The sequence below is a fragment of the Hypanus sabinus genome, chromosome 10 (genome assembly GCF_030144855.1).
Source record: "Hypanus sabinus isolate sHypSab1 chromosome 10, sHypSab1.hap1, whole genome shotgun sequence".
In the NCBI taxonomy this organism is placed as follows: domain Eukaryota; kingdom Metazoa; phylum Chordata; class Chondrichthyes; order Myliobatiformes; family Dasyatidae; genus Hypanus; species Hypanus sabinus.
In genome coordinates this window covers 119886479-119900328 of record NC_082715.1, presented here as the reverse complement: position 1 = coordinate 119900328, position 13850 = coordinate 119886479, and the positions used below count along the sequence as shown (strand labels likewise).

The 13850-nt window shown below is 43.5% G+C and overlaps 1 protein-coding gene across 4 annotated transcripts in view; it reads right to left on the bottom strand.

The window, feature by feature from the left end:
• Positions 1–6214: 6214 nt before the first annotated feature.
• Positions 6215–13850, bottom strand: part of daam2 (dishevelled associated activator of morphogenesis 2) — a 310900-nt gene continuing 303264 nt past the window's right edge. For all 4 annotated transcript variants that reach the window (XM_059982795.1, XM_059982796.1, XM_059982797.1 and 1 more), the window contains one exon: positions 6215–9514. In XM_059982795.1, the coding sequence (XP_059838778.1) occupies positions 9299–9514 (216 nt within the window). In that variant the 3' untranslated portion in view covers positions 6215–9298. The remainder of the gene's footprint in view (positions 9515–13850) is intronic.

Here is a 13850-nt window from a genome sequence, read left to right as displayed (position 1 = left end):
ATTGTGCGCATTTTTGGTCACCCCATGATGGGAAGACATGGAGGCTTTGGTGCAGAAGATGTTCACCAGGATGCTGCCTGGATTAGAGAGCATGAGTTTTAAGTGAGTTTGGAGAAATTTGAGATGTTTTCTAGAGACATGATAGGAATTTTTAAGATTATGGAAGGCATATGTGAAGCATTTTTCTTTCAGAGTAGAAATGTCAAATACTAGATAGCATTAATTGAAGGCAAAGGAGAAGATTTAAAGATGTTCAGGACAATTTTTTTACGCACAGAGAATGGTGAATGCCTGGAACCAGCTGACAGTGGTCGTGACTGAAGCAGATAAAAGTGTTTTTTTTTAAAGCTGCAAGACAGACGTGAACATACAGAGGAGAATGGAGAAATACAGTATGGCTCATGTACAGGCAGAAGAGATTTAGATTAATTCAGTATTATGCTCAACTCTCTTTACACTTATGACTGTGTGGCTAAGCAGACCTATAACTTTGCTAATGACTTCACTGTTGTTGGTAGAATCTCAGATGGTGATGAGGGGGATTACTTATCAGCTGGATGAGTGGTGTCACAGGAACACCATCACACCCACCATTAATAAGACCAAGGAATTGCTGGTTGACTTCAGGAATGGGAAGTTGGGAGAACATACACAAGTCCTCATCGAGGAGTCAGTGGTAAAAACGAGGAGCAGCTTTAAGTTCCTGTGTGTCAACATCTCAGGGGATCTATCCTGGGCCTAACACATTGATGTAATCAAGAAGGCCCCCTAACAGCTCTATTTTATTAGCAGTTTGAGGAGATTTGGCAAATTTCTGCAGATGTGTGGTGGAGAGCTTTTTGATTGGTTGCACCATAGCCTGGTATCTTGGCTCCAATGCACAGGATTGCAAGAGGCTGCCAAAGATTACAGACTCAGCCAGCTCCTTCACAAGCACAACCCTCCCCACCATCTTCAAGAGTCAGTGTCTTTTAGAGGCAACATCTATCAATAAGGATACGCACCATCTGAGATGTTTCTCCTTCAAGTTACTTCCATAGGGGGTGAGATACAGGATCATGATGACCCACACTCGATGACGTAGCTTTGACGCCTACACCAACAGACTTCTGAATGGTTTGTAAACCCATGAACACTAGCTTGTTTTTTTTTGCATTATTATTGACTTATGTAATCAATTTTTATGTTTTGGACTATACTGCTAAAAACAAAACAACAAATTCCATGACATATAAGTCAGTGATAATAAACCAGATCTGATTCTGTTCAGTGCAGCCAGAGTGGGCCAAAGGGGCCATTCTTGTGGTGTACTGTTGTGATGTTATTCTTGTGGACTACAGTCAAGAAATTGAATGTTGTTAACACAGACCAGCAAAAAGATTTACTTGAACCATCATAACTTCTTTCCACAGGAATTAACTCAAGAATAAACAGAAAGGCCAGATGTTAATATTAGAAGTGAAGGAAGAAATATTTATTTATCTTTTTTTTTAAAAAAGCACAAAATATTACACAGAGGCCAGCTTTTAGTACTGTACAGCATGTTTAATACATCTGTGGCATTTCTAGTAATTGAATTTACCTAAAGGTATATAGTTAACATTTCTATTTAATAGTTATTACTGGGAATACCCGTTGTGTTACATACACAGCTCAAAATATTTCTGTCAATTGACAATATTTAACAAAACAAGAAAGATGTACTCTTAAATACAATCTTTTTTTTCTTTAAAAAATAAGTCTTATCAGTTATTTTCGGTAATGTTTGTAGAAAAGTAGGAATATTGAAGGCATCATTGCAGATGCAATGCAAGGTCTCCAGCACTCTGCCAAGTACCTCTTTGTGAACCAGAAAGGTTGCAATGGGGGTGAGAACCACAGGTGGGAGGAAGAATGAGGGGGATAGAGGCCTCACATCCTCTGATCATCCCCCAGTCGTGATCATACTCTGATGATACCCCACTAGGCTTCTTCCAGTAGGCTGGAGAGTGGGGGATGGTGAAGATACTTTACATTTGTGGTGTGCACTCTGGTAAAGACATGGGGGAAGACAATTTACACAGATGCCCATCAACTTCCTTGCAACACAGCCATGATCCCACTTGAGTTGGCCATAAAGCCCACTGAGATATCTCCAAGGTGGGACAGTACAGATATGTAAATCCTATTCCTCAGAGGTATGTTCGGCATCTTTGAAAAGCTCAACAGTGCCAATTTTCAGCCCTAGAAATCAGAAGCAGTATTAACTGAATAATGGAGCTTTGGGGAACTGAGGCTCCCCACCCTACCCATGGCTCAGGAGTTACACTGAGGTTGGAGAGAATTGGCAGGTATCAATGGTTGGTTGGACGGTGGTAAGATGGAGCAGGAAATAGCATTGTTCAGAGGGGTTGGGGAAAGGTGAGGTTTTGCATATGCAAAATTCACTATGGTTCCTTGCTTTGATAGCATCCCCTAGACTCTCTATCACCAAGGAAGACAGGAGACAGAGGAAGGTCACTGCCCTCTGAGTCACTTGCCAATCCCAATTGGAAATACTTTTTTAAATTTTTACACTGTCACAATCTGAATCCTGGGAATCTCTCACAACACACTTTCACCAGAAAGATTGCAGTGAAGGTCACTACCACTTTCTCAAGGGCAATGATGATTCAGCAATAAATGCTCACCTTGCTTAGGTCCCAAAAAATGTAAGTAAATAAAAATATTCCAACGTGCTATGTCGCTGCTCCAGTGCGGAGTCGTTTTGTGCTGGCTGATCCAACACCCCTCTCCCCTCATCCCTGGTTTTTCTCTTGAGTAAAAGGGTAATCAGGAGTAGGTATCTGATGCACCCCAAGAAAGGCACTAGGCACAAAACAGACATTTCCTGCCAACAACTAGAAGGCTCAACACTCTGCTGACAATCAGCAAATGAAATTGACATTAAGGTGGAGGTGACCACTCACATACACCATTCACCCTTTCGAGAAATAACTGGTGATAAAACCAAAGGGTATCCTGATGAAGGGTTTCGGCCCGAAACGTCGTCACTACCTCCTCCCGTAGATGCTGTCTGGCCTGCTGAGTTCTGCCAGCATTTTGTGTTTTTATTTGGGTCACCTTTGCTGATTTACAGCTGAGAAGTTACATGTTCTCAGGGTGGTGGCTTTGCTGGAGGGTGAGGCATTTAATACCCATTCTTTGTTACTCTTGCAAAGATTTGGGATATTTTAATAATTTGAGATGCAGGGTCATAAAGCTTGGAAATAGTCCCTTTCACCCATCATGTCTGTGCCGATCATCATTTACACTAATCCTGCACTAAGTTATTTTTATGTTCTCCCAACATTCTGATCATCTCCCCCCCCTCAACATTCTCTCACTTACCCACCCACTAGGGGAAACTTACAGTGGCCAACTGAGCTATCAAATTATATGTGAGACAAGGATGTCAGTGGTGAGGCTTTGACAGGTTTTGTTGGTACCTGATTTGATTATCTTGCCAGGCCATTGTAGAGGGTTGTTAAATATTAAGCACATCAATGGGTCTGTAGATATTCAGCACAGAGTGGGTCAAGATGGTAGGTTCGCTCTCCACAGCTAGTCAGGTTATTAAATAGTTTGTTGGTTTCATGGTCATCATTACTAACTTCTGATACTGTTAACATGGCCTGGCTTGATATTTCACTAATAATACTTGAAATGTGCTTTTGATCAAATGCCTGCGACCCACTTTTTGCACAGTTTTTCCTCTACATAATCGATTTCCCAACTTTCCCTGCCTTGATGACACATAGTCTAATTAAGCCTTGCTCTTTCACTGGCAATCACTGCTCCCCCACCTCGATCTCTCTGCCTAATAACTGTTCTGGAAATGGATAGCAGAGGGTCACTAATAACCCATGTTTGACAAGAGTTCAGAAAAGTGAGAGATCACTTTGAAGGAGAGCAAAATGCTCGAATGCTTCATGTACGAAATGCAGGGAGGATATCTCCCTAGCTGAGAGTCGAGCTTCAGGGTATAGGGAAGGCCATTTAGGACTGTGATAAATTACTTCACTCAGAAGGCGGTAAATCTTTGGAATTCTTCACTCTTAGAGCTCAGTTGCTGTGTACATTCAAAACTCAAAGTGCAAGATGGCCTTCTCTTGCTTGTAAGGCTCTGTAATGAGGTAAATTCATCATTTAAGGCAAAATGTTTGATATGATTGTTTTATTGGTTAATTTTCTAGGGCTTTGCTGGCAAAGCCAACGCATATTACCCATCCGTCTTTGTTGCCTTTGGCTCCTCAGTCAGTCACATTAACTTAAGGACAGCTTCAATTCCCTGTTATCTGACTCACGTGCTGAAATACAAACTCTTGATTGCCCAGTCTACCTCGTCACGGCCCTTGCATTTTAGTTGTCTACTTGCACTGCACCTTCTGTGTAACTGCAACACTACAATTTGCAATCTGTTATTATTTGTACCTCTTTGATATAATTATGTATGGCATAATTTGTCTTGATGGCTCTCAAATAAAAGCATTTCACTTCATCTCAGTACTTAAGGTAATAATTTAGCTTTATGTTAACTTATTTTGGTTGTTGTCCTATTATGCACTGAGCTGCTGCTACAAATAATTATTCCTATAACATTTATAATGTATAACATTTGTATGAATGCCTATGACAGTAATAAACTAGAACTTGATAATAATAAACCAGGCTGGAGTCACTGGGGCGGCATGATAGTGTAGTGGTTAGCACAAACACTTTATAGTATCAGTGACCCCCACCCCTCAGGGTTCAATTCCTGCTGCTCCCTGTAAGGAGTACGTACATTCTCTCTGTGACTGTGTGAGATTTCTCTGGATGTTCCGGTTTCCTCCCATAGTCCAAACACCTACTGGATGGAAGGTTAATTGGTCATTGTAAGTTGTCCTGTCATTAAATTGGGGGATTGCTGTCGGCGCAGCTCAAAGGGCGGGAAGGATCTATTTCATGCTGTATCTCAATAAATTAAAAAAAAACATAGGCCAGTTCGTCTACGGATGGCAGATTCCTCCCCTCAAAAGGCATTAGTGAAACAGAGACGAATTTTAGAAAAATCAGTTGATTCAGTGGTAAAATGAGTATTTTATTTTGTAAATTCCAGATAACTAATCTTATTCCACACGTAGTTCTCTGGATTGTGAGCCCAGAATTTCACTAAGGAACCACTTTACTTCCCTCTCCATAAATCGGCTCTCTTCAAAGTGAGGAAGTTTGAAAGGCTACTCAGCCAACAAGTTAGGCGTAATCTAGCATCAGTGAATTTGTCTTCAGTTCCAGCCACCTTTCCCTCTCCCTCTCTCCCTGGAGTCCAATTCAGGGAGTATTCAATGTCCTTTGCAGCTTTCAAAATATACATAGGAGTCTCGGGTTAGCACATCTGCAGAAATAATCTCCTTTCAGTAGGATCTTGGAGGAATGCCTATGAACATTTATAATTGCACTTCTCCCTAATGGTACCCCGGGACAACCAATAATGTTTTCTGTGACATGCCTGACGTCTGTATGACCTCTCACTGTTACCATTCCTTGATCTCTATGTACTTTCTGCTATACTTGGCCCTGTTCTATTTGGCTCAGTACTTCTTACTCAAGGATAGCATTAATCTTCCCCTTGCACATTTCACTGCACGTGATGCCTGGGATTTGCTTTCCTGCTGACGGGATGGGTGAGGGCAGTGTTTGTTGTCCACCCCTGACTTGTTCTTGAGCAGAGTGCTGTGCCACTTCAGGTGGCGCCAAAGAATTAGCAGTATCCAAGGACCAGAAGGCAATGGACCCTGTCTTGGTAAATGGGATGAGTGTAGATGGACACAGGAGGCAAAACAGACTGCAGATGCTGAGAACTAGAGCAACACATTAAGTGCAGGAGCTCAAGCAGCATCTGTGGAGGGAAATAGTTAATGTTTCAACTTCAGACCCTTCATCTGTAGCAAAGTTGTTAGAATTGACGAGGATGCAAGAAATGGAGAAAAAGTCAGGGTGTGGTGCCGTGGTAAATTCGGAATATGGGGCTGCTCCATGTAACCAGTAAAACCAAAGACATTGACTGTTCATTTTCCTCTATAGATGATGCCTGATCTGTTGAGCTCTTCCAGCATTTTATGAGTTGCTTGAGTACGGATAGGTGCTTGATAGTTGGTATGGACTTCGTGGACTGAAGGACCTGTGTCTGTGGTCTATGACTCTATGTTCCAGGGGCATAAACAGCTTTGCTTGCTTGGTAGTGGTGTGGTAGCAAGGTAGTTAAACTGTTTGGCTTGAACCATTGATATGAGTTCAAATCCCACTCTGTCCACTGGGGAATTTAAATATAGTTAATTAAATAAATGTGGAATTCAAAAAACAACTAGTATTTGTAATAGTTGCCATGAAACTAAGAGATTTTCTTTGAATCTTGTTCCCTTTGGCAAAGGAAATTTGCTGTCCTTATCCAGCCTGTCCCATATGTGACTCCTGACTCTATAATTGATTCTTAACTATCTCCACAGCTCAGGAGGGCAATTAGGGATGGGCAATAAATGCTGGCAATGCCAACCATGTCTGCATTTTCAGAATGGTCGTTAAGATATCTTTATATGAGCTGTACTTGGTACACCAATTACTTGCTTTCATGTGATTGACAGTCCATTCAACTGTGCAAAGATGTCATCTTGTATCAACAGGGAGATACAGGAAACTGCAGACTCTGGAATCTGGACTAACAAACAATGTGCTGCACGAACTCAGCAGGTCGAGCAGCATCTTGATGCAGGCTTTCGATCTGAAACACCAACAAGCTTCTATCCTCCCACAGATGCTGCTCAACCCATGAGTTCTTCTAGAGGATTAATTGTTAGCCAACATCACCATACTGAGACCTCTGTGACGGGGGAGTGATTGAGGGCTAGGATGTGAATCAAGAGCTCTAATTTATGTTTCCTGGTGGACAGAGAGAATGGAGCATGGAATTCACTGTCAGTTCCCTTTATGAACACTTCACAATTCCACCACAGACCAGGGTGAGACTTAAACCAAGCCTGACCTGTAGGCCTCAATGTTGGGTCCTGTCTGCATCAGTGTTGGGGTCAGGTTAACCTATCAGCTTATAGAAGGGTGAGAGTTCATTAGCTATATTTAGGGCAAGCCTTTCTCAGGGTCCTTGCTTAGGGGATTACCAAAAACTTCACAGATAGCCGCTACACCTCCAGTATCGCACTGGTAGTCAAGGACTTGGCAGCTGAGTCCAATGCAGGGCACTAAACTAATCTGGCGCCAGTCTTCTTCTCCTGGCCTGCACTGGGGACTTGCTCCTCCATCTTTCTGTGTGATCCCAAGCAAGCCTGACATGCTGGATATTGAGGTGTTTTTATGAGTAGGAATCATGAACAGGGAAATAAATACGGGGCTGCTCATTTAACACTGAGATGCTCGAAAGGTGGTAAGTCTCTGGAATTCTCTGCCCCAGCGTGCGGAGGGCTGGATGGTTAGCTCAAGTTTAAGGCGGAGATATATAAATACTTGAAGGAGCTGAGGCCAGTGTAGGTCAGCCATGATCATATAAAATGGCGAGGCGGAGCTGGAGGGCCCAGTGGCCTACTCTTGATCTTATTTCCTTTAGTACCTGCGTGAAGGTAGCCCGACACTGGCCAAATGTGCCAGGCCACTTGCCGCTTCATAGCTTTTCCTCTCTCGCCGAGATTTGTGCTACGGAGAGGAATGTGAGTCTCTGGCCCCCTTCTAATGACACAAGTGCCTTCTCCTTGGCTTGAAGAACACAAACACAATGGCTGAGGTTGGCGATGGAGTTGGTGGGAAGAAAGCAGGAAGGTGGAGGGGAGTCAAGGCGATGAAACAAAAACCTAAAAAGACCTGAACATGCACATTTTAGTCGCACTTCATGCGACAAGTCTACACTTCAAAAGAACTAGCTTTCTCCTTACAAAGTTAAACTTTAACATCATATATATATATATGTACATATAAAGCTTAAAAAATTATTGCACAATATAGGCCCAGTAACTGTGGCTATCTATTTGTGGTAACGTGTGTATACAGGCGGATTAGACCCACTGTCTGTATTTAATACTGTTTTTTTTTTGCATTATATGTTTTTCACAGACCTCCAAAGCACTGGGAATCTGCTGCCTGAGATGCAGACAGTTCTTTTTGAATCCTGCTCTGGATAGTCACCCAGGAGGCCTCATATATTTATTTTCTTCTTCAGCAATCTCTGTGGGCGGCTGGATCTTATCACCTTGGTGATGGTGACAGATTTAGGACAGGGCAGCCAAGGCTGTTGTCCCGCCTCGCTTTAGCAACACTGGCTGTGATGCCAAACTCACCTCTACCGACAGAGATGCAAACAGATAGCCGGCCGCGCAATAAAATAACCAGAAAGCGGTGGAAAAGTTCAACAGGCCGGGCAGCATCTACGGAAAGAGGAACGGCAATTGCTTTGGGTCTGCAGCCCTTTGTTAGTTGATAAGTCTTTCTCTGCAGATCGATAATCAAGAAGTTGGAGGAACTCAGTAGGTCAGTCTGCATCTATGGAGGGAAAAGAACAGTAGTTGCCCTTCCATAGATGCTGCCTGATATGCTGAGTTCCTTTAGCCTCTTGATTTTCCCTCCAGACTCCAGCATCCACAGCCTCTTGGGCCTCTTTTTCCATGGATGCTGCCTGACCTGCTGAGGCTTCCCAGTTTTATTTCCGATTTCCAGCATCTGCAGTTCCGTCTGTGCAGATGGCCGATTAACTCCAGCCGAGCAATTCTGCTTGTCCCTCCGCACATCCACATCCAATGAATGAAATATGTCAAGACCCCTAAAGTGATGCGCACTGTGAAAAAGGTTAGACTTCGCTAAGGCGCACCCCCCATCCCCCTCCAAAAGTACAAGGGGCTGTTGAGCACCAGAAGGCGGGACTTTTGGTACCAGCACTGACACGAATCAATACTTTGGCAGACAAAGTGATGTCAAAATCAATAACGAGAGCATCTTAGCGTTCCTCCGGATTCCAGCGCTGCTTCGACCATCGTTCCCAGAATCCGGGCTCCCACCATTGGCAAGAGGGGAACATGGAGGGGGAGGTGGTGATACCTTGAGCCTGCTGTCAATTCTTCCATCTCCAGTGGAATGGGAGGGGCAAAGAGGGTGGGGAGGAAGGACAAAAGGAGGGCTGTATGTTGTGTGTGTGTGTGTATAGATCAGGGTTGCTGGGGGTTATGGAGAGGCAAAAGGGGGGAGAAGCTCCCTCCCTGGTCCAGGGAATCCCTCTCGAGCACTGACAGCAGTGTTCCACCGCTTAGTAATTCAGCTTGGTGACTGCCCGTTCCCGGTCGCTCTCCAACATCTGGCTGCCCGAGCGCTTGCGGTTCCGCTTCAGCTTCGACAGGTCCTTGTCGAAGACTTCGCCCGAGCGCAGGGCCAGCACCAGGTCGTCGAACTCGCCCACCTCCTCCGACACGCTGCCTTCCCGTGACTTCTTCAGCCGCCGTTCCTTCTCTCGCTGTTCCTTCAGCTGGGGATGGGGATAAACACAGGCAACAGCAGGTTAGACACCGGCAATGGCAGAGCAAACAGGCAGCAGATCACAGACTGGAATCTAATCCAGCGGTTCGGTGGTGGGTACAGACTGAGATATAGAGCAGGGGCTCTGGGGGCTTATGAATCAACTAATGGGCAGACTAGAACCTAATCCTGGATTTGGGCAGGGGGATCATATCTAGAATAATAGGCACCTGCAGTAATTACATACATTGATCTAACAGAGGGATCCAGAAGGGTTATAAACAAACTAATAGATGCCTGTAAGTGATTTCAAACTGAGATCCAATGGAGGGGTTCTGGGGGTTTACAATTAGGAATAAATGATGCTCCAATGGAGTGACGGCCTGGGAGAAGATATGTTCTTCATGGGGAATGGTGAACCAAGGGGGTCAGGTGAAACTACAGTGACTGACCATACTGTTCGAGGCAATGCTGCAGTCTCTTTACTACCCAGGGCAGATTAACTGTTCACTTGTGTTATCGTCATTTGGTCCACCATGTGTAAATATCAATTGCTCGAACTCATTATTCTGCATTCTGTTATTGCTTTTTCCTTGAACTACTTCAATGCATTGATGTGATGAAATGATCTCTAAGGATGGTGTGGCAACAAAGTGTTTCACTGTACACTGCATCTTGGTACAAGCAGCAATAAAAAAACAATTTAATTAATGGAGAATAATGTGATGTGGTGGAGGTACATCTCTTCTAAAGGAGGAAATGAGGTGTAAGGTGTCCTTTCTCTCCGCTATAGACTGTCACCCTTGGACAAGGTGTGGCCCCTGCTTAGCCCCCCCCCCCCCCCCCCCCACTGATCAGGTTCAGATAAAGCCACAGGATCTGGTGATGGATGGTTGTACATTACAAAACCTGATTACATGATGACTGATACCAGGCAAACTCTGAAGAGTATTGATAATGGCTGGAGTAATCCATCTTGTAAAGACACTGCCCAGAAGAAGGCAATGGCAAACAACTTCATGTAAAAATTTGCCGAGAACAATCATGGAAAGACCACAATCGCCCACACCATACGGCACGGCACATAATGATGACAACGATGAGAGTATGGTATTCCCGGGAGTGATTACTTAAATGGGATCTAATCTAGACGTTCAGGGGTTTATGCAGTATATAAAATAATGGATACCTGAAAGTGATTACAACACACACAAAATGCTGGAGTAACTCAGCAGATCAGGCAGCATCTATGGAAAGGAAGAAACAGTTGATACTTCAGGCTGAAACAGTTCATCAGGACGATGGTTGGCCCAAAACATTAACTGTTTCTTTCCTTCCACGGATACTGCCTGACCTGCTGAGTTCCACCAGCATTCTGTGAGGGTTGCTGGAGATTTCCAGCATCTGCAGAATCTCTTGTGTCAGGGAATGATCACAGACTGGAACCTAACAGAGAGATTCTGAGGTTTCTATGTTGAATAATGGATACCCAACAGTGATTACTGACAAGAGTCTACTCCAAGGATTCAGGTGTTTTTATATATATATATATATATAGAATAATGGATTCCTGGGAGTTATTACAAACTGAAATCTAACTGTGGTTTAGATGCAATATCAGAATCAAATTAAGCCTAATTTTTCATTTCTAACTAGAGAACAACAGTTTTATGGGGTCTACCAATTATTTATGCTTTTCAGTTATAGATCCATACGAAAATGGTGTTTTGTGTGTGTGTGTGTGTGAGAGAGAGCATGCGTGCATCTCATTATTATGTTGCACTAATTTCAGTCATGTGTGTATGTAATTATATACACAAGTTTTAAGTGCACAGAAGTGCACGTCAATGTGCATGTGATTGTATGTGTCCACGTAAATGTGAGTTTATTCAAATAAGTGCAAATATAAGTGAATATGCACAAATGTCTGGTTGTGTAAATGCAAATACGCATGTATGTGAATGTGAGTTTTTGTGTGGTTGTGTTTGTGTTTCTGTTTGTAAGTATGCATATGTCTGTATCCAGTTATATGAGTCTGTGCAAACATATACGTTTATGTGTCTGTGTTTGCATGTTAATGGTGTGTTTTCATATCAGTGTGTTTTATGTATTCAGTAGTATGAGTCTATTTAAATGAGTATATATGTATGTGTGTTTGTTCATATAGCTTCTATGTAAATATGAGTGTGGGTGCACTGTGAAACCTTTTGTCAAAAAGCCTGCTATCCCTTGAGTCCTGCCCTCTCACCTGCTGCCACACGCACGCACTGGACCCCAGCAAGTGTTGGCACCTTCTCTGCAGATAGAATGCAGACAGGGGAACAGACGCTTGCGGCTCAGCTGGGTGCACGTAGCATGATAAAACTGTCAAAATCCTTTTATAGAATTGGTTTGAGGCTTTTGCCTGATGTGACCTTTGTGGGAGCTGAAGATGTAATTGGAGCATTGGAAGTAGCTCTGGTAAATTAATTTGCAGTTGTTATTGAACTCAATTCTGCGGGAACTGCTACTTAAATTTAACTCTTTATGTATTGATAAATGGTCTCAGTCTGAAATGACTCCAGAGACACTGCCCGACTTGATGTGTTCGTCCAATATTTTGTATGTGCTGCTATATATGTGTGAATATAAACTTGGTGTGTGTGTGTATGTGTGTGGGTGCTGTCTGCGTGTGCATATACATTTCCGTGTGTGTGTGTCCATTTCCTCCATCAGATACAGAATGTTTTAAACAGCCTCCACGAATTTAAATTGCATCGATTTCAATGCACGTAGCTCAGCAGGTAAGGCAGATGAACCACGGGTATGGATTGCCTCAAGGGTTAGGATATTGCAGCTATAACAGAATTGTGACTGACAGAAGGGCTGGACTAACAACTCTGTTTGGGATACCGATGTTTGAGGTGTGACGGAGGAAGAGGCGGGAGTGGAGGGGATGTTGCTTTTATAATAAGGCAGAACAAACCAGCAGTGCCAGAGAGGATATTCTTGAAGGATCATTTAATGAGGCTGTTAGGGCAGAACTTAGAAATAAAAAGGGGATGGAAAGGGAAAGTCACCATGTTAGGGCTATATTACAGAAACTCCTTCCCCCAAAAGCAAGTGGGAACTTGAGTAGCAGGCGCATCGAGAAATTGCACGTAGTTATGAGAATAGTAGGTAAAACAATGGGAGATTTTAATTTTCCCAGGAATGACTGACTGGGTCACTCAGAGTGCAAAGGGTTTGGAAGGGACAGAATCTGTGCTGTCATTCGTGCAATATATAGCAGGGGGTTCCCACCCTAGGGTCCACGGACCCCTTGCTTAACGGCTTTGGTCCATGGCATATAAAATGTTGGAAACCCCTGGGTGACTGGAACTTAGTCGGCAAGGAACAACACTGAACCTCTTAAGCAATGAGACAAGCCAGGTAACTGAAGTGACAGCTGGGATGCACATTGGAACTCCTGACCACAATTCCATTAGTTTTAAAACAGTAAAGGAAAAAGACAGGTCGGGTCCACAGGTTGGGCCACATGGGATGCAAGGGGAAGCTAGTGCAGTGGATTTGAAACGAGCTTGATGATAGGCAGCAAGTGGTGATGATCGAAAAGCAATTTTCCAACTGGAGGCACGTGATTAGTGGGGTGCCACAGGGAAACATGCTGGAACCTGCTATTTATTATTTATATAAATGATTTGGATATGAATGGAGATGTCACAATTAGCAAGTTTATTGATGACACTAAATGAGGAGGTCCTGTTGACAGTGAAGCAGGTTGCAATGAAGCGCAAAGCGATCACGATTGGTTAAGGAGATGGGCTGAGGAATGGCAAGAGGTAGGTGTGAGGTGATGTATCTTGGACAATCAAACCAGGGCAGGACCTATACACTAAATAACAGGGCACTAAGCAAGTGTTGTGGAACAGCAGGGACCTTGGAGTATGTGCATTATCTGATGTAAGCAGCTGGACAAGTCAACAGGTGCTGAAGAAGGTGTCTAGCATGCCGGTTGCCCTTGGGGTATTGTGCATAGTTTAGTCACCCTGTTACCGGAAAGATAATGTAAAGCTGGAGAAGCTGCTGAAAGGATTTACGCTGCCTGGACTAGAAGGTCTGAGGTAGTGGGAGACTTTGGCCACATTGAATTTTTATTCCCTGGAATGCTGGAGAATGAAAGATGACTTCATAAAAGTTTATAAAACTATGAGGGGTATGGACAGCTATAGTCTTTTCCTCAGGTTTGGGGAGTCCGGAACTAGAAGGCACAGATACAAGATAAGGGGAGAGAGATTTAAAAGAGACCTGAGAACCAACTAACTTTACACAGAGAGTAGTGAGTACCTGGAATGAGCTCCCAGAGG